This window comes from Pelophylax lessonae (genome assembly GCF_965119305.1).
Source record: "Pelophylax lessonae genome assembly, chromosome: 7".
In the NCBI taxonomy this organism is placed as follows: domain Eukaryota; kingdom Metazoa; phylum Chordata; class Amphibia; order Anura; family Ranidae; genus Pelophylax; species Pelophylax lessonae.
This window is the reverse complement of record NC_138774.1, coordinates 273,451,668-273,470,606: the sequence shown is the minus strand read 5'-3', so window position 1 is coordinate 273,470,606 and position 18,939 is coordinate 273,451,668. Positions and strand designations below refer to the sequence as shown.

Genomic DNA, 18,939 nt, shown 5'->3' with positions numbered 1-18,939 from the left:
AACAGCAGAGCAATGATAAGTTATTACCTCTGCTTTCACCTCCTGTTAGATAGATCCTTGTTATCACATGCACTGCAGCACATGACTGGCCCCAGGTACTGCCCCTCCCTCTCCCAGCGCGAGTTCTGTTGTAACTGTTGTATCTAGGGGAAAACAGGAGGCTTATATCAAGATAAATTTAGGCACTAACACTGTTGTAAGTAAAAAATGTTTTTTTTGTTTAGTTTTATATCTGCTTGGAGTTCACCTTAAAACTATCCCTGTCCCTGGAGCAGAAGACAGAATTACAAAGGGTAAAACTCTGATTAATCATCATAAAGAGACCCTGCCACCAACTTTAAGGCTAGTTGGGCCCCTTTCACACCTGTACGTTCCGTTTTCTGCTCAGAGGGGGATCGATCCGCCGATCCCCCACTAAGCAGGCGGATGGCAACTCTGTCTCTGCTCTGTGTGCGGAGACGAAGGTGTCAGATCCCCGCTGTCCTTTATGGGGAATCCGGATGAGAACGGACCGCCTGTCCATTCTCATCCAATCGGATCTGCCAGACGGATGGAAAATAGGGTTTCCATCCGTCCGGATTTGACGGACAGGATCGGATTGGATGTCAGCGGACATGTAGGGGGTTTTAGGAGGGTGGTAATGGAACCTCATGGAAATGGAACAACCTCATCTTTTATACGTTAACAAAAAAATGGGTAATTCTGTTTGTGGGACATAAAATTTAGTGCATCTTTTACTGTAATTCTGTGTTTCCTAAACCGTTACACCAATAGCTTGTGACATAAAAAAAATTCAGCTATTTTACTCTCTAGGGTGCCTGCTTTCAAAAAATATATAATGTTTTTCAGGTTTTTTAGGCCTCTTGCACACTGCAGCTTGAAAAAGCTCAGTATAGCTTTTTTTTTTTTTTTTTTTACGGAGCTAAAATACAGCCCATTCATTGTAATGTCCATATGCACACGGGTGTGTAAACAAGCGCCGTGCATTCTTCAGTAAAAAAAAAAAAAGAAGAAAAATCTGCTTTTTTTGATCAGCAATTACGTCTCAAGTACGCAAATGTGCGCAAATGCCCATTTACATATTGTGCAGAACAAAAACGCGAGAATAAGTCTTTGCGCGAACGCATATACGTGAAAATGCGCGTAAATACATTAAAAAAAAATGGCTGAAAAAGTAGATGCTCAAACTGGAGTATTATGTGCCAGAGGCCATATAATCTTCAGGCCTAAAATATTTTTTTTAAGATACATAAACCTAGGCCAGTGATGGGGAACCTTGGCACCCCAGATGTTTTGGAACTACATTTCCCATGATGCTCAACTACACTGCAGAGTGCATGAGCATCATGGGAAATGTAGTTCCAAAACATCTGGCGCTAAGGTTCGCCATCACTGATCTAGGCCAACATGAAAATGGGAATAAATATATATATATATATCCTGCTAGAATACATCAACAGGACTTACCGATCCCAGGCTATGAGTGGAACTTGAGTGCTTGCTTGGATCTATAGAGGAAATACCACTGAGAGTGTCATTACTTTTGCTGCTTGGACTCGGCACTCTTCGGGAGTATCCTGAAAGGTCGGAGAATAGACAGCAAGAGATATAAGGGCTGTAAAGGAAAGACCCTCAGAATTTTACAGCTAATATACTGTTAAGCATTATTTCAATCAAATCACAGCAAGTAAATACCTTCTACAATGATAATCAGAAATGTCCTTTATTAGGTAGAAGTTGGTCTGTCCAATCTAAAAAGCATTACCTGTGGATTGTGCATCAAGTCTCATGCCTTGCAAATAATCCAGTTTGAGAGAAATGCCCACTGTAAATTTAGGCCACGAGGTAAACAATGTAATGGTCTGACTTGTGTTCACGGAATTTCTCATGCCAAAGGGAATAACTGTAATTTTAAGAGCCCATTCAGACTAGCGCGACCTGTCAGCCTGACAAGTCGCGGTCGGTCGCACTCCATTCAGTAATACAGGACCCGTCTAATAGGAGCGACACAAGTCGCTCCGACTTAGAAAAAGGGTCCTGTACTACTTTGGGGCGACCTGGGAGTGACTTGCATTGACTTCCATTATGTGAAGTCTCTGCAAGTCGCGCCGAAGTCGCGGTGCACGCGACTTCACGGGTCGCCCCCCAAAGTCGTGTCGCGCTAGTCTGAATGGGCTCTAATACCTTTTTAGATATACACGTGAATATGATCAGCTAAATAGACAATGTATCAAACGCGCTTTTTTTTTACTCAAAGAAAACAAAAAAATAATAATATTTCTGGGCACAGAAGGGTCAGACTTAGGGCTCATTCACACTATCGTGTTGACGTAATGCACAAATTACTGCAATGCCTGTCGGTGCACTGTGTAAAGCTGGATACACACTATATAACTTTTTGTTGGTAGATTTCCTTTAGATTTACCTTCAACTTTGTAGTGCAGGGGCCGGCCTGATTGCATACAAATTGAAAGTGTTTAGGTGTGACCTCCTATTATATGGTTTTGGTAAATCTAAAGGAAAAAATTTAAAGAAAATTGTATAGTGTGTATCCAGCTTTAGTGTGTTGTGGTGCCATTCATTTTTTTTTTCTTAAATAGGGTTTATTACATTTTCTCAAAAAGAAACATACAGAGAAAAGAAAGACATACAGGTAGTAGCCGAACACAGGCAACGGTCAGGAGTTGACAGACAAAAAAAAAAAAAAACACGGTGTACTAGAGCAGGGGTGTCAAACTCAATTTCATTGTGGGCCGCATCAGAATTATGGTTGCCCTCAAAGGGCCGGTTGTATCTGTAATGTCCAGAGCCCCCCCCCCCCCCTTACATCAGAAGTCAAGGCCCCCCCCCCCACTCTCCCCTATATAGCACAGTGCACCCCCGTCTTCCAGGAAGGAGCTGGGAAGCATAAAGTGCAGGGACTAGAGGAGGGCAGGAGTCAGCTGCCAGAGTCTGCTGAATGCTGAGATCAGGGGAGGCAGAGAGGGGTACCTCTGCTCCAAAGAGCGGCGCAAAATTTGTAGGAGGAGTTTTGTCCTTTCAGCTGCTGACTGCTGAGACGGGGGGGGGCAGACAAGTCTCTCGGCAGCTGCACAGAGAAGCGCAGGATCTGGCGGAGGAGTTTTGTTTGACACATGTGTACTAGAGTATTGCAGATCAATTATATCACAAAAACATCGGTAATATAGAAACAAACCTATTAAGAAAGCTCTTAAAAAATAGTAAAGGGGAAGCTTCTGTTCCTTTTATAGTGTTGAATCTATTCCAAGCTGGGCGTGGTGTAATCCTTTGTATGTATAGAAGCGTGGATGAAAGCAGCAGTATAAGTAATAATAGAAGAAACATGTCAAGCCTATGATAGATGGAGGATGTCCTGAATTCAAGAAGCATAAAGAGCATAATATAACTGAGTAATAGGGCGTGCTCTTACTGGGATAGAGGGAGACCCAACATCTAATCATCAGCAGGAATAGCATGCATACCTAAAGAATTATTTGGGGGAGTCTTGAGGTACTGGTCTGTGAATTTTAAGGGCTGCATAAGCAGAGTGATTTCAGAAGGTGTGAGAGTTATCTCTATAAATCGTCTCCACCCTGTAAAACACTTGACTGATCCAAATTTTTGAGTACTGGTGTCCAGCTTTTCAAGGTATAGAAGTTTCTTTTTAATAGCTGTGATTGTGGGGGCAGAGGAGGAAGTCCAGGCTTAACATGGTCTGCCGGGCCGTGAGTAGGCAAAGATGTATCCATTGTGGAATGCCGAACAAATATTCTTTCAAAGATCAGAAATTTAGTATGATTTCGTTTTTTGATGATGCCACCATTGACTCTGAAATTCGACCAACCAAGCTTTTAATTTCTACTGTTGCTACAGAAAAAAAGTTAAGTGGCCGGGAATCTTTTCTTTCCAGGTCACAGCTCAATCACTTTACTTCAATTACAGGCGGTCCCCGGGTTACAAACAAGATAGGGACTCTAGGTTTGTTCTTAAGTCGAATTTGTTTGTAAGTCCATTTTTTAAGTGTAACTCCAGCAAAAATAATAATTTTTATGTTTTTTTGGATAGCATAGGGAAGGGTTAACATCCCTGTAACATTTATTTTGCTGTCTCTACCCCTGTTCAGAAGATTTCACCTCACTTTCTGTCCCTATAACAACTGGATTTTGAAAATTTTGGATTGTTGTGGAAACAAGGATTAATGATAAAGCTTCAGGTGAGGAACTCTTATGCCTCGTACACACGCAACGATTATCGGCCGACCGATCGGCCGTCTTTTGTCCAGTGTTGTGTTGGTTGGAATGTGCTCTAGACTGCACATAAGTTTTCTCGGCCAACAAAAATCAACTTCAGAAGTGATGTCATGTGATGGTTTACTTTCCGTGTGTTTTTTCTTCTCTGAGCATGCCCAGTCTTGCTCATCAGATTTTTTTTTGTCTGCCGAAATCTGTACTGACTGACGGAAAATCGGCCGTTCTGTTGACGGCCAACAAAAATTTTATAGCATGCACACCAGATTTTTTTCGGCCGAAAAGTCGGAGTCAGTTGTCGAAAGCATCATACTAACAAGCCGATAATCGGCCGATCAGACGTTGGCCGAAAATTCACGGCCAACTATCGATGCATGTGTACGAGGCTTTACAGGAGTGAATTTCCCTTCCTAGGTGTAGATTTCTCCTCACTTTCTATTGTCTCCCTCCGTTTGTAAGTCAGAGGTTTGTAACCCGGGGACCGCCTGTATGTTGCTACAGAAAAGAAGTTTAGTGGCCGGGAATCTTTTCTTTCCAGGTCACAGCTCATTCACATTTCTTTACACACAATTCTCCCATCATGGATTAGAAATTATTTCTAACGTGACCGATCACTCAAATTCAATTGCCGCATGAAAACCGGCCGTTGTTGCGGCCCACTAATGTTGCGAAATTCAAACGAAAAATCTTAGTTAGGATTTTCAAAAGAAACATTTTGGAATTCGACCCATGTATGGCCAGCTTATGTCAAGCTGGACCTCACTTTAAGGGTCCTCCTCACACCACCCGCCTTCCGATGAGCTCTGTTCTCTGCTCAGCGGGGATTGATCTGCCGATCCCCGCTGAGCAGGCGGATGACAGCTCCGTCTCCGCACTGTGTGCAGAGAGGGAGGAGTCAGAGCCCCGCTGCTCTCTATGGGGAGATTGGATGAGAACGGACCGCCTGTCCGTTCTCATCCGATCCGCTGGACGGATGGAAAATAGGGTTTCCATCCGTCCGGATTTCACGGACAGGATTGGATGCGGATGTCAGCAGGTCCATAGGGATGCATGGAGCATCCGATCAGGTCCGCTAAAAAACTGACAGACGGATCAGATCGGATCGTTCGTGTGAAAGGACCCTAAGGCCTCATCCACACTGGACATTTTTATAGTGGCTGTTATTGGGGTCAGATTTTTTTTTTCTGCAGCCAGTAAACTCCCCGGCATGTTATCCTGTGTCCATGCACACATAAGCTGTTATCAGACGTTTTTGGCAGGGAAAAACCCCCCCAGAACTAGTGGGTTTTAAGAGGCTTTTTCCAGCTGTAAAAAGGCTCCAACGCTGATAAAAGCCAAAATTGCTGAAAAACGCTAAAAAACATGGCTATTCTGCATTAATTCGCGTTTTTGAGCCATGTGGAAGGATAGTTTTGCTAAAAAAAAAAAAAAGCTAAAAAATGCTACAGCTGAAAAACACTGTTAGGGCTCTTTCACACGGGCGATCTGATCGGATCCGCCTGTCAGTTTTTTAGGCGGATCTGATCGGATCCTCCATGCAGCTCTATGGGGCAGCGGGTGTCAGCGGAGACACCTCCACTGACACCCGCTGCCATCCGCATCCGATCCTGTGCATGAAATCTGGACGGATGGAAACCCTATTTTTCCATCCGTTCAGTAATCGGATCGGATCTGATGAGAGCGGACAAGCGGTCCGCTCTCATCCGATCCCCCATAGAGGGCAGCGGGTGCTGAGACACCTCCCTCTCCGCTCTGCAAGCGGAGACGGAGCTGTCATCCGCCGGCTCAGCGGGGATCGCGGATCGATCCCCGCTGAGCAACACGGATCCGCCTACGAAGGCGGACCGTGTGAAAGAGCCCTAAAACACAACTGCAAAAAAAACAGAAAAACTTTCTACAGCTTTCTACTGGCACTTTGATAAAGTCCAGTGTGCATGAGGCCTAACCATGGCTTATCTTGAGACAGCTCAATGTAACTCAACATCGTACAGCTAAACTGAGCTCAACTGTCCCTGAAATGAATAGCTTTACACAATATTATTCTTACATTTTTTTGCCAAAAAAAGAGGATAGCTATAATCTCACTGATTCCTGCAGGTAATGTCTTCCTTTTACAAAGCAATTCTTTATAGATTAGGTCCCATTTTATAACTGGGTGCAAATACCAGCTACAAGAATCTACTAGCTGTGATCTGTCAAACCCATACACTGCAATGACAGGCTGTCGGCAGCCACAGCTATTTGCGGTTGTTCTCATAGCCAGCTGTGATTGCAGCTGGATGCCACTATCTGCTCACAGCTATGAAACCCAGGAGAAGGAATCAATAGATCTCTGCCACCGGGATTTGCATTGTGGCTTGTGGCTAAACACCCACGTGAATGCAGCCTAAGTGCTGTCACAAAGTGGAAGAGGTTCTCTCTAATCCATTGGATATTCTCCACCATGTAACTTATGTTCAACTCTCAGCAGCTGTCACTTGGGGGGGGGGGGGGGGGGGGAAACAAAACACACACACCAAAAAACACAATGTATGTGGGCTGTTCTCTTACTAGGGGTATAAAGAAGTGGCAGGTGAGCTGATCATTTACCAGCTATATAAAGGAGAGCCGAGATGTGAGCAAAGAGGAGTACTGGTCTGAACAAAGCACACTTTTGGTTTGCATCCTTAAAACAAGTAGGATAGGAATGTTACAGCATCCTACAAAATTACTAAGGGGAGGGGGAATTAGTTGAGCTGGACACAGATGGTTTTGATTTACCTTAACCACTTCCATACAGAGCAGTTTGACACCCTTCCTGCCCAGACCAATTTTCAGCTTTCAGCACTCTCACACTTTGAATGACAATTGCTCAGTCATGCTACACTGTAACCAAACAAAATTTTTATCATTTTTTTCACACAAATAGAGCTTTCTTTTGGTGGTATTTGATCACAACTGGGGTTTTTTTTTTTCGTGATATATGCAAAAAAAGAGCAAAAATTTTGAAAAAAAAACACTTTTTTTTAGTTTCAATTATAAAATTTTGCAAAAAATAATTTTTTCTTCATACATTTGGGCCAAAATGTATACTGCTACATGTCTCTGGTAAAATGAACCCAAATTAGTGTATATTATTTAGTCTGTGTGAAAGTTATTGAGTCTAGAAGCTATGGTACCAATTACTGAAAATTGATCACACCAGATGTACTGACTGCCTATCTCCTTTCTTGAGGCCCTGAAATGTCAGGACAGTACAAATACCACCCAAATGACCCCTTTTTGTAAAGTAGACAGTCCAAGGTATTTAGTAAGAGGCATGGTGGGTTTTTTGAAGTTGTAATTTTTTCCCACAATTCTTGGGAAAATGAAGAAAAAAAATTTTTTTTCTTTTTTTTCCCACAAAGGTGTCAATTTATAAGCTATTTCTAACACATAGCATGTACACAGCAAAAATTACACCCAAAAATACATTCTGCTACTCCTTCCGAGTATGGCGATACCACATGTGTGAGACTTTTACACAGCCTGGCCACAAAAAGAGACTCCACGTCCAAGAAGCGCCTTCAGGCGTTCTAGGAGCATAAATACACATAAAACTTTCTTACTACCTATCACACTTTTCCAGGCCCTAGAGCACCAATACAATGGAAACACCCACAAAATGACCCCATTTTGGAAAGAAAACACTCCAACGTATATTCTATGAGGCATTATGGGTCGTTTGAACATGTCATTTTTTTCCACAAGTTTTTGGAAAATGTGGGAAACAAATGAAAACCTTTTTTTTTTTACACAAAGTTGTCAATTTATAGGATATTTCTAACACATAGCATGTAAATAGCAAAAATTACACCCCAAAATACATTCTGCTACTCCTCCTGAGTATGGCGATACCACATGTGTGAGACTTTTACACAGCCTGGCCACATAAAGAGACTCCACATTCAACTAGCACCTTCAGGCGTTCTAGGAGCATAAATTACACACATCATTTTCGGACTACCTATCACACTTCTGAAGGCCCTAGAGCACCAAGACAATGGAAACACCCACAAAATGACCCCATTTTGGAAAGCAAACACTCCAACGTATATTCTATGAGGCATTATGGGTCTTTTGAACGCGTCATTTTTTTCCAAAAGTTTTTGGAAAATGTGGGAAAAAAATTAAAACCTTTTTTTTTTACACAAAGTTGTCAATTTATAGGATATTTCTAACACATAGCATGTAAATAGCAAAAATTACACCCCAAAATACATTCTGCTACTCCTCCTGAGTATGGCGATACCACATGTGTGAGACTTTTACACAGCCTGGCCACATAAAGAGACTCCACATTCAAGAAGCAGCTTCAGGCGTTCTAGGAGCATAAATTACACACAACATTTTCGGACTACCTATCACACTTCTAAAGGCCCTAGAGCACCAAGACAATGGAAACACCCACAAAATGACCCCATTTTGGAAAGCAAACACTCCAACGTATATTTTATGAGGCATTATGGGTCTTTTGAACGTGTCATTTTTTTCCACACGTTTTTGGAAAATGTGGGAAAAAAATTAAAACCTTTCTTTTTTTACACAAAGTTGTCGATTTATTGAATATTCCTAACACATAGCATGTATACAGCAAAAATGACACCCCAAAATACATTCTGCCACTCCTCCTGAGTATGGCGATACCACATGTGTGAGACTTTTTCACAGCCTAGCCATATAGAGGGACCCAACATCCAAGGAGCCCCATCATGCATCCTAGCCACTTGCCTAGGCCTATTTTTGACATTTGGTGTTTACAAGCTAAAATCAGTTGTTTTTACTAGAAAACTACTTAGAACCCCCAAACATTATATATTTTTTTTTAGCAGAGACCCTAGAGAATAAAATAGAGATTATTGCAATATTTTTTATCACACCGTATTTGCGCAGCGGTCTTCCAAACGCAATTTTTTTTAAAAAAAATCACTTTTTTTAATTAAAAAATAAGAAACCAGTAAAAATAGCCCAATTTTTTTCCATAATGTGAAAGATAATGTTATGCCGAGTAAATAGATACCCAACATGTCATGCTTCAAAATTGCGCACGCTCACGGAATGGCGACAAACTTTGGTACTTAAATATCCCCATAGGCGACATTTTAAAAATTTCTACAGGTTGCCATCTTTGAGTTACAGAGGAGGTCTAGGGCTCAAATTATTGCTCTTGCTCTAACGATCGCGGCGATACCTCACATGTGTGGTTTGAACACCGTTTACATATGTGGGCGGGGTTTCCGTATGCTTTCGCTTCTGCGCGCGAGCTAACGGGGACAGGGTGCTTTAATTTTTTTTTTTTTTTTTTTTTTACTATTTATTTTATTTATTATTTTTTATTTTTACACCGTTTAAAAAAAAAAAAAAAAAATTGATCATTTTTATTTCTATTACAAGGAATGTAAACATTTCTTGTAATAGAAATAGGCATGACAGGACCTCTTTTTTGTAAGATCTGGGGTCAAAAAGTCCTCAGATCTCACAAGTACACTAAAAGATAGGAAAAAAAAAAAAAAAAAAAAAAAAAAAAATAAAATAAAATGAAAAAAAAAAAAAAAGGGACCTTTAAGCTGGTTGCTAGGCAACAACATTTGCCGTAGCTCCGGTCCTCCAAGACCATAGAGTTGAGTGAGGGCAAGCTTGCCCTCACTCAACATCCTGTCCATGAGGATCCGGGACCGGATCGTTTTCCCCGCTGCCGGTGGGTCCGGTAAGCGGGGAAAAGGACCGGGACGCGGCGGGAGGGGGGGGGGTCACCTCTTCCGCCATCCCGGAAGGGTGATCCCACGGCGAATCCGCCGCTGGGACCACCCTTATCGGAAAGCCAACTGTCCACCGTTTAAAAAAATACCAGGGTTATGGCAGCTATCTGCTGCCATAACACCGGTTTTTAGGTTTAAACCGAGAACGTATATATACATTGGCCGGTTGGCAAGTGGCTAGGGACATAAATCACACACATAAATTCCTGACAACCTATCACATTGTTGAAGGCCCCTAACACATAGCATAATACATACAAAATACATTCTGCTGAGCAAAGGATAAACAAAAAAATACCTGTGGTTTTAGCAGTGCAGTGGTTCAGGCAGCAGGCAGGAACGTAGACAGCGACAGTGAAAGGATTGTCCAGGCAGCAGGCAGGAATAGTGTCCATAGTCAGTACAGGCAGCAGGCACAGATATTGTCAGCACAGCCAAAGCATTGGTCCAGGTAGCAGGCAGGTCAGCAGCAGAAAAAGGATTGTCCATGCAGCAGGCAGGAATACTGTCCATAATTAGTACAGGCAGCAGGCAGAGATATGGTCAGTACAGCCCAATTATTGGTCCAGGTAACAGGCACATGTTCCATAAAAAGTCCTGGGTCAGTGCAGGCAGGGATATGATCAGCACAGCCAAAGTATTGGTCCAGGCAGCAGGCAGGACCATGAAGCTTAGGGCCTCGGTCGGGAAAGAATGGGGACAGGGGTAGAGGCTTCTCCCACCCAAATCGCTTTGAAGCCTCCGGACTCCAGACCCTGTTCTGAGTTTACAAACCCAGAGAAATCCAAAAACTGGTTTTCTCATATCAGAACACTATATTCTGAAGCCCCTCACAAAAGTGAGACCCCTGTGTCATTTTGAATCCCACTACTACAGTAGCAGGGCGAAGGATCAGTTTAAGTGGCAGGCAAAAAACATGGTCGTAACAGGCCGAGGTCAGTGCAGGTAAAAGGCAGAAATAGACGGTAGGCTAAGGCAAAATCCATAAACAATCCAGGGTCAGTTCACTTGAAAGGCAGAAACATGGCGGATAAACAATGCAGACGGCAGGCAGAGGCATTGTCGATAAACAGTCCAGGGTCAGTTCACTTGAAAGGCAGAAACATGGCGGATAAACAATGCAGACGGCAGGCAGAGACATAGTCGATATACAGGCCAGGGTCGGTTCACAAGGAAGGCAGTAATATGGTTGGTTGAGGCAGCAGGAAAATATTCAGCAGTGAAATATGGGCTAAAAGTTTAGGGCAGTGTGATATATTTTGAAGCATTCTCCAATGCAAAGGCCAGGTTGGGAGGGACAATCGGGACAATGGAAACTGGTGTCTTTCCTAATTCCTCTTTTGCCACACACCCGACACCTTTTTTGGCGTCTTCTTCCGGTTTGTGATGGTGGGATACGGAAAGGGAAATGGCGCTCATGAAGTCTGCTGACACAATCCGAACGAATGATTTCTGGGGGGGATCCTTGCTGGTAAATCAGGGCAGTGGCAATGTCTTCAATAAACTGGAGGAAGGGGATTGGTCTTGTTGTGGACTTTTTATAGGTGACAAAGGCATTGTACATGGCCAAATGGAAAAAGTACATTGCAAGCTTTTTGTACCAAAAGACGGTCTTTCGTGTCGGGAGATAGGGCTGCAGCATTTGATCGTTTAAATCCACCCCCCCCCCCCATGTACTTATTGTACTCGTGGATGCAAGCAGGCTTTTGAACGGAACCGCGTCGTCTTCGAATTTCCACTGAGCTGTCATCGTGGATGGTGGACATGAGGTAAACGTCCTTACTGTCCCTCCACTTCAAAGCCATTACCTCCTCGTTCCTAAGGCTTGCGGATTCCCCAATTCGTAATTGAGTGGTGATAAGACTCTGCGGGAAGCCCTTCCGATTTTTTCTTACTGTACCGCATGCCAGGGTTTTCTTCAGGTACAGGTGGCGGAAAAGGGGCAAACTGGTGTAATAGTTGTCCATATAAATATGGTACCCCTTTTGCAGCAATGGGAAGGCTAGGTCCCAGACAATCTTCCCACTTACTCCCATGTACGTTGGGCACTCAGGGGGCTGGAGCTCAGAGTCTCTGCCTTCGTACACGCGAAAGGCGTACACATATCCCGTTTTACTTTCGCAGAGCTTGTTTAGTTTTAAGCCGTACCTAGCCCTCTTGCTGGGAATATACTGCTTAAATGCCAGCCGGCCTGTGAAGTGGACCAGTGATTCGTCCACAGCGATCTTTTGGTCAGGGACATAGACTTCGGGGAACCGTCTAGAAAAGTAATCAATTAGGGGGCGAATTTTGTAGAGTTTATCGTAATTGGGATCATCTCGGGGAGGGCACTGGGAATTATCGTTGAAATGCAGGAAGCGCATTATAGCATCATAGCGGGACCTGGGCATGACTGAAGAATAAATTGGCATGTGGTGGATGGGTTGGGTGGACCAATAAGAGTGCAGCTCATTTTTTTTTGTAACCCCCATATTGATTGTAAGGCCCAAAAACACTTTGAACTCTTCCGTTGTTAGGGGTCTCCATTCAAAAGGACGGGAATGATATGAGGTGGGGTTGTTCAAGATAAACTGTTGGGCAAAAAGATTGGTTTGGTCCACGATGTTTTGAAGGAACTCCAAAGGGAAAAATAAATTAAAAAAATCAATCAGAATAAAATTTTCGGTGTTGACCTGCAAACCTGGCTGTGCTGTGAAGGGGGGGATTGTAGCTGACCCAGAGCTAGAAGGCAGCCACAATGGGTTTGCCAAGGCATCCGGAAGCTGCATTTGGGCTCTTCTTCTTTGGGGCTGGTGTGAAATCCCAGTACTTGTACTGGGCATTTCCTCCTGGGGTCCAGCGCCGTTGGCGTTTGCCGATTGGCCATTGGCGCTGCTGGTGTCTGCCTGATTTTCAGTGCGGCGTCTTTTAGGCCGAACTTCTTCCTCCTCCGATTCAGTGCCGGATGTAAAGCCTTCAAAGGGCTCAAATTCTGAACCGGATTCAGAAATTGTTTCAGCGTCGGAAGGTGAGAGCTCCCCGCTGCCGTCACTCATCATGGATATCATTTCACAGGCCTCTTCGGCAGAGAAAACCCTTTTGGACTGTGACATGGTGGCTGTATGAAGGGTGACAGGTAATCGGGTACTTTGCTGGGCAGGTGACAGGCAGGTGATAGGTACTGATGGGTACTGATGAGTAGTACTGATTCTGATAGGTGTTACTGATGGGTACTGATCAGTACTGATACTGATAGGTACTGATGAGTACTGATGGGTACTGATAGGTACTGATGGGTACTGATGAGCAGGCGGCAAGTAATCAGGTACTTCAGGCGTCAGGTACTCTGATGAGCAGTTGGAAGGTACTCGGGTACTCTGATGAGCAGTTGGAAGGTACTCGGGTACTCTGATGGGTAGGTGGAAGGTACTCGGGTATGCTGATGGGTAGGTGACAGGTACTCGGGTACCCTGATGGGTAGGTGACAGGTACTCGGGTACCCTGATGGGCAGGGAAAAGGTACTCGGGTACGCTGATGGGCAGTTGACAGGTACTCAGATGGGCAGGTGACAGGTACTCAGATGGGCAGGTGACAGGTACTCAGATGGGCAGGTGACAGGTCCTCTTTATTTGATGGGGGCAATCAGGGCACAGTAATGGTACAGTACTCTCACTGGTAACTCACTGTTAGCTGATCTCCTCACACTGGATCGGTGTGTGAGGAGAAGAGCCTGGTAACAGTGCGTTACCCTCATCTTTGTTGACATTTGTGACCGGCTGTGATTGGACACAGCCGGTCACGTGGTAAAGAGCCAATTTCATTGGCTCTTTACCAAGATCGGGGATTGGCTCTGTCCAAGGGACGAGCCTCGTCCCCGATCGCTGCTCTGCGCGCCTCCGGGGGCGCGCATTGCAGAGAGAACGAGCGGCTCGTGCTTGAGCCGCTCATGTGATCGGCTGTGATTGACACAGCCGATCACGTGGTAAACAGCCAATTTCTATTGGCTGTTTACCTCGATCAGGGATGGGCTATGTCCGAGGGACGAGCCTCATCCCTGATCGCGCCGCTGCGCGCCGCCGGGAGCGCGCACTGGAGGCTAGAACGGGCCGACGTCATATGACGGCGGCCCGGATCTAGACAACCACTTTGCCGACGTCATTTAACATGACGCGGTATGGAAGTGGTTAAAGAGTCACTAAATCCACATCATAAAAAACCATCAATAAATGGTGGATTACATGCTGTTCATACTCAGTCACCTCGAGATTTGTTTTCTGTATTCTGCAAAAAACCTGGTTGATCCTGCTGCTCTTTATCTGCACCTTCTGTTCATCTCCCCAATTTAGCTACAGATTTTGCAGCTGTGGTGGCAACTCTGCACATGCTCAGTTTTTTGTGAGTTAATATGCTGAGCATTTCTTCCCGATCACATCTGAGCAGCCCATGTGACTATAAAGTCACATGTGGGCGTATATGCAGTGGTAAAGGACAGCCCACTCCCTCCCTCCCTCCTCCTGCATGCAGAATAATGGAGGCTTCACCTCCCTCTTATTCTAAGACACAGACTGGAGGGGCGTGACACAGCTTGTGACTGGCATAAATCTGCCCACACCATGTTATTGCCAAAAAAGAATAAAGATTTGGATTTCAAATCTGTATTTGTATGATGATTTAAAACAGTTTGAGATTATTTATTGAATTTTACTCTGTATTCCAAAGACTGTTTTTTATGTATTTTTTTTTAACATGTGACCAGCAGGGGAGGACTAGAAGCTCATCCTGCTTACATTTCCTGCAGACAGGTTGGAAAGGACTGGGTTATGTGATAGCCGTATTTGGATTAAGAAAAAAGGAATTGGATGTTTTTTAATAAAATAATAAGCGACATCATCCACATAGAGAAACAAAAGGAACAATGTAGATTAAAGTGGAGCTTCACCCAAAAAGGGAAGCTCCGCTTGTTTGCTCCCTCCCCCCTCCGCTGCCACATTTGGCTTTTTTTTTTTTGGCTGGTTTTAACAGGTACCCCGCTCCCACTTCCACTCGGATCTCCTAGGCAATCTGAGCAGAAGTTCTCGCAGCGAGGTCACCTGGTAGTTCAAGCCCCCCCCCGCAAGGCTTCACTGCCAGTTTCCCTTACAAGAAATGGTGGTGGCAGCACCCGAGAGCTGATTGGAAAATCGGCTGGGGTGAAGACACTGCTGGGATTCCAAGACAAGTAAGTGTCCTAATTAGTGATGGACCGATATCGTTTTTTCGTTGCCGATACCGATATTTTGGCCAATGCATATCGGTATCGGCCGATATTTTCATACATTTAAAAACATTTTTTGTTTTTTTCTTGGCAGGTACTCTTGTGGAGGGACCTGGGGGTCTAAAAGACCCCAAACCCCTCCTCTGCACTTAAAAGCATTCAAAACGCCAAGTTTGGCTGTTTTAAATGCTGTAATTTTTTTTAATCTGGTGCCGAGTACCCGGAAGTGATGTCATGACATCACTTCCGGGTTTTTGCATGGAGACCCGATCAGAGCCGAATGCGGCTTTGATCGGGTCTTCAGCGGCCGTGCAGGATGGTTGCCCCTCCCGCTCCTTGTAATGACAGCCAAGTGGCTTCTCAGCCACATCGGTTGTCATTACAAGACACCCTACCCTTGGCTATGGACGCCGGTACCGGGATGATACCTCTAGCTGCAGGCATCACTCCGGTACAAAAACTTTCCCGAAATATCGGTAACCTCTGGGGCCGATTGTGATATACCGGGGAAAGTGCATATCGGCCCTCGTTATATCGGCTTTGCCGATAATCGGTCGATCCCTAGTCCTAATTTTAAAACTCAGCAGCTACAGCATTTGTAGCTGCTCACTTAATTTTTTCTGAAGGAACCTGAAGCTCCTCTTTAAACAGTGTGTGTTTAGTATCACTTTAATGCATTAAATACTTTAACGCGCAGGGGTCTTCAAACTATGGCCCTCCAGTTGTTCAGGGACTACAATTCCCATCATGCCTAGTCATGTCTGTGAATGTCAGAGTTTTACAATGCCTCATGGAATGTGTAGTTCCACAACACCTGGAGGGCCATAGTTTGAGGATCCCTGCTTCAGTGTAAAGAACCGTCTGCCTTTAAAACTACTTTAAGACATGTTTCTGTAAGTGTTAGAACAGTAACTGCTGTCAGGACCACTGATGGTGTTGGCTTACGCTGTAGATTTCAGTTTTCCCAGTGGTTTGCCATTTAGGATCCTGGCCAAGCTCCAGCACAAGAGTGAGCCCGACTTTGGACTGAGCTCAGGATCAGATGACTAGAAGGTCTCCAGAGGTGGAAAATGGTGTTGGAAGGAGACTGCTTGCACACACAGACAATCTAATCAATATCTTTGTTGTTAGATGAGAGGTTTTCATTTTCATGCTTTTCAGAGAATTTCAGTTTCTACAAAAAGCATTTGGAATGAAGTATTATGGTCCCGGTTTGTGTATTGCTAAAGTGACCCTGTGTTCAAACATAATTACAAAAAGCTGATTACTCACTGCTGGTACATGTAAAATAGGTCTAATCTGTAACATAAAGCAGATCTTCACTGCATCTCAGCACCACAAACACTATTTAATTCATCTCTAATACTCAAAGAAAACAAACCCACCGATCCATTTCTAAATGCTTTATTTTGTTGAGGAATCAATTTGAAAAATACCCCTCTAGCATTTCTGGCAGTGGCCATCATCCTAAATAGGGGTAAATGATTCATGTAGCATTTACTTCCCGGAATCCATCTGCCCTTAGCTCAAGCATGCATGGAGGAGAGTGTGCTTAACTGAGAAAACCCCTCCTTCTCACCTGCTGGGATGTATTGCATCATTTGCCTAGTCAAGAAACCAGGAAGTACAGTGCCTTGCGAAAGTATTTGGCCCCCTTGAACTTTTCGACCTTTTGCCACATTTCAGGCTTCAAACATAAAGATATAAAACTGTAATTTTTTGTAAAGAATCAACAACAAGTGGGACACAATCATGAAGTGGAATGAAATTTATTGGATATTTCAAACTTTTTTAACAAATAAAAAACTGAAAAATTGGGCGTGCAAAATTATTCAGCCCCCTTAAGTTAATATTTTGTAGCGCCACCTTTTGCTGTGATTACATCTGTAAGTCGCTTGGGGTATGTCTCTATCAGTCGAGAGACTGAAATTTTTGCCCATTCCTCCTTGCAAAACAGCTCGAGCTCAGTGAGGTTGGATGGAGAGCGTTTGTGAACAGCAGTTTTCAGTTCTTTCCACAGATTCTCGATTTGGATTCAGGTCTGGACTTTGACTTGGCCATTCTAACACCTGGATATGTTTATTTGTGAACCATTCCATTGTAGATTTTGCTTTATGTTTTGGATCATTGTCTTGTTGGAAGACAAATCTCCGTCCCAGTCTCAGGTCTTTTGCAGACTCCATCAGGTTTTCTTCCAGAATGGTCCTGTATTTGGCTCCATCCATCTTCCCATCAATTTTAACCATCTTCCCTGTCCCTGCTGAAGAAAAGCAGGCCCAAACCATGATGCTGCCACCGCCATGTTTGACAGTGGGGATGGTGTGTTCAGGGTGATGAGCTGTGTTGCTTTTACGCCAAACATAACTTTTTGCATTGTTGCCAAAAAGTTAGATTTTGGTTTCATCTGACCAGAGCACCTTCTTCCACATGTTTGGTGTCTCCCAGGTGGCTTGTGGCAAACTTTAAACAACACTTTTTATGGATATCTTTAAGAAATGGTTTTCTTCTTGCCACTCTTCCATAAAGGCCAGATTTGTGCAGTATACGACTGATTGTTGTCCTATGGACAGAGTCTCCCACCTCAGCTGTAGATCTCTGCAGTTCACCCAGAGTGATCATGGGCCTCTTGGCTGCATCTCTGATCGGTCTTCTCCTTGTATGAGCTGAAAGTTTAGAGGGACGGCCAGGTCTTCGTAGATTTGCAGTGGTCTGATACTCCTTCCATTTCAATATTATCACTTGCACAGTGCTCCTTGGGATGTTTAAAGCTTGGGAAATCTTTTTGTATCCAAATTAGGCTTTAAACTTCTCCACAACAGTATCTCGGACCTGCCTGGTGTGTTCCTTGTTCTTCATGATGCTCTCTGCGCTTTAAACGGACCTCTGAGACTATCACAGTGCAGGTGCATTTATACGGAGACTTGATTACACACAGGTGGATTCTATTTATCATCATTAGTCATTTAGGTCAACATTGGATCATTCAGAGATCCTCACTGAACTTCTGGAGAGAGTTTGCTGCACTGAAAGTAAAGGGGCTGAATAATTTTGCACACCCAATTTTTCAGTTTTTTTATTTGTTAACAAAGTTTGAAATATCCAATAAATTTCGTTCCACTTCATGATTGTGTCCCACTTGTTGATTCTTCACAAAAAAATTACAGTTTTATATCTTTATGTTTGAAGCCTGAAATGTGCCAAACGGTCGAAAACTTCAAGGGGGCCGAATACTTTCGCAAGGCACTGTAATTGAAGAAATGTAAATAAAAAAATAAAAATAAAGTTTAAAACAAGTAAACATGATATACATTCTTATTTAACTAATTTTATCAGCATAAGGATTAGAAATAATCAATGTTGATTGGGAGAGTGAAGTTCCACTTTAACATTTTTTTTTTATATTAACAAAATGAATATTATGCATCCGATGGCGCTGTAGCCGCTGACTTTTAATAAAATGAAACTTAAGCTGGCCATACACTAGCCGAAATATCGGGCAAACTCATTTTCGAAAAAAAAAATAAAAATTGGCCGTGAGAGCAGACGATCGTGCCATCATGTAATGACCGAATTTCAAACGATAAATCTTTCAATGGACATAAAGAATTAGTTTTTCCTTCAGTTTGTCACATATCCCTAGTGCAAACAGGTTGGCCGAGAAATACATTAACTTTTCAATTT

General features: G+C 43.6%; 1 protein-coding gene across 1 annotated transcript in view; it reads right to left on the bottom strand.

Annotated features, from left to right (window-relative positions):
• The window catches only part of MIGA2 (mitoguardin 2), a 66,539-nt gene that overhangs the window by 28,471 nt on the left and 19,129 nt on the right, over positions 1 to 18,939 (bottom strand). Inside the window, exon 4 of the mRNA XM_082263111.1 lies at positions 1,468 to 1,577. Coding sequence (XP_082119237.1) covers positions 1,468 to 1,577 — 110 coding nt within the window. The remainder of the gene's footprint in view (positions 1 to 1,467; positions 1,578 to 18,939) is intronic.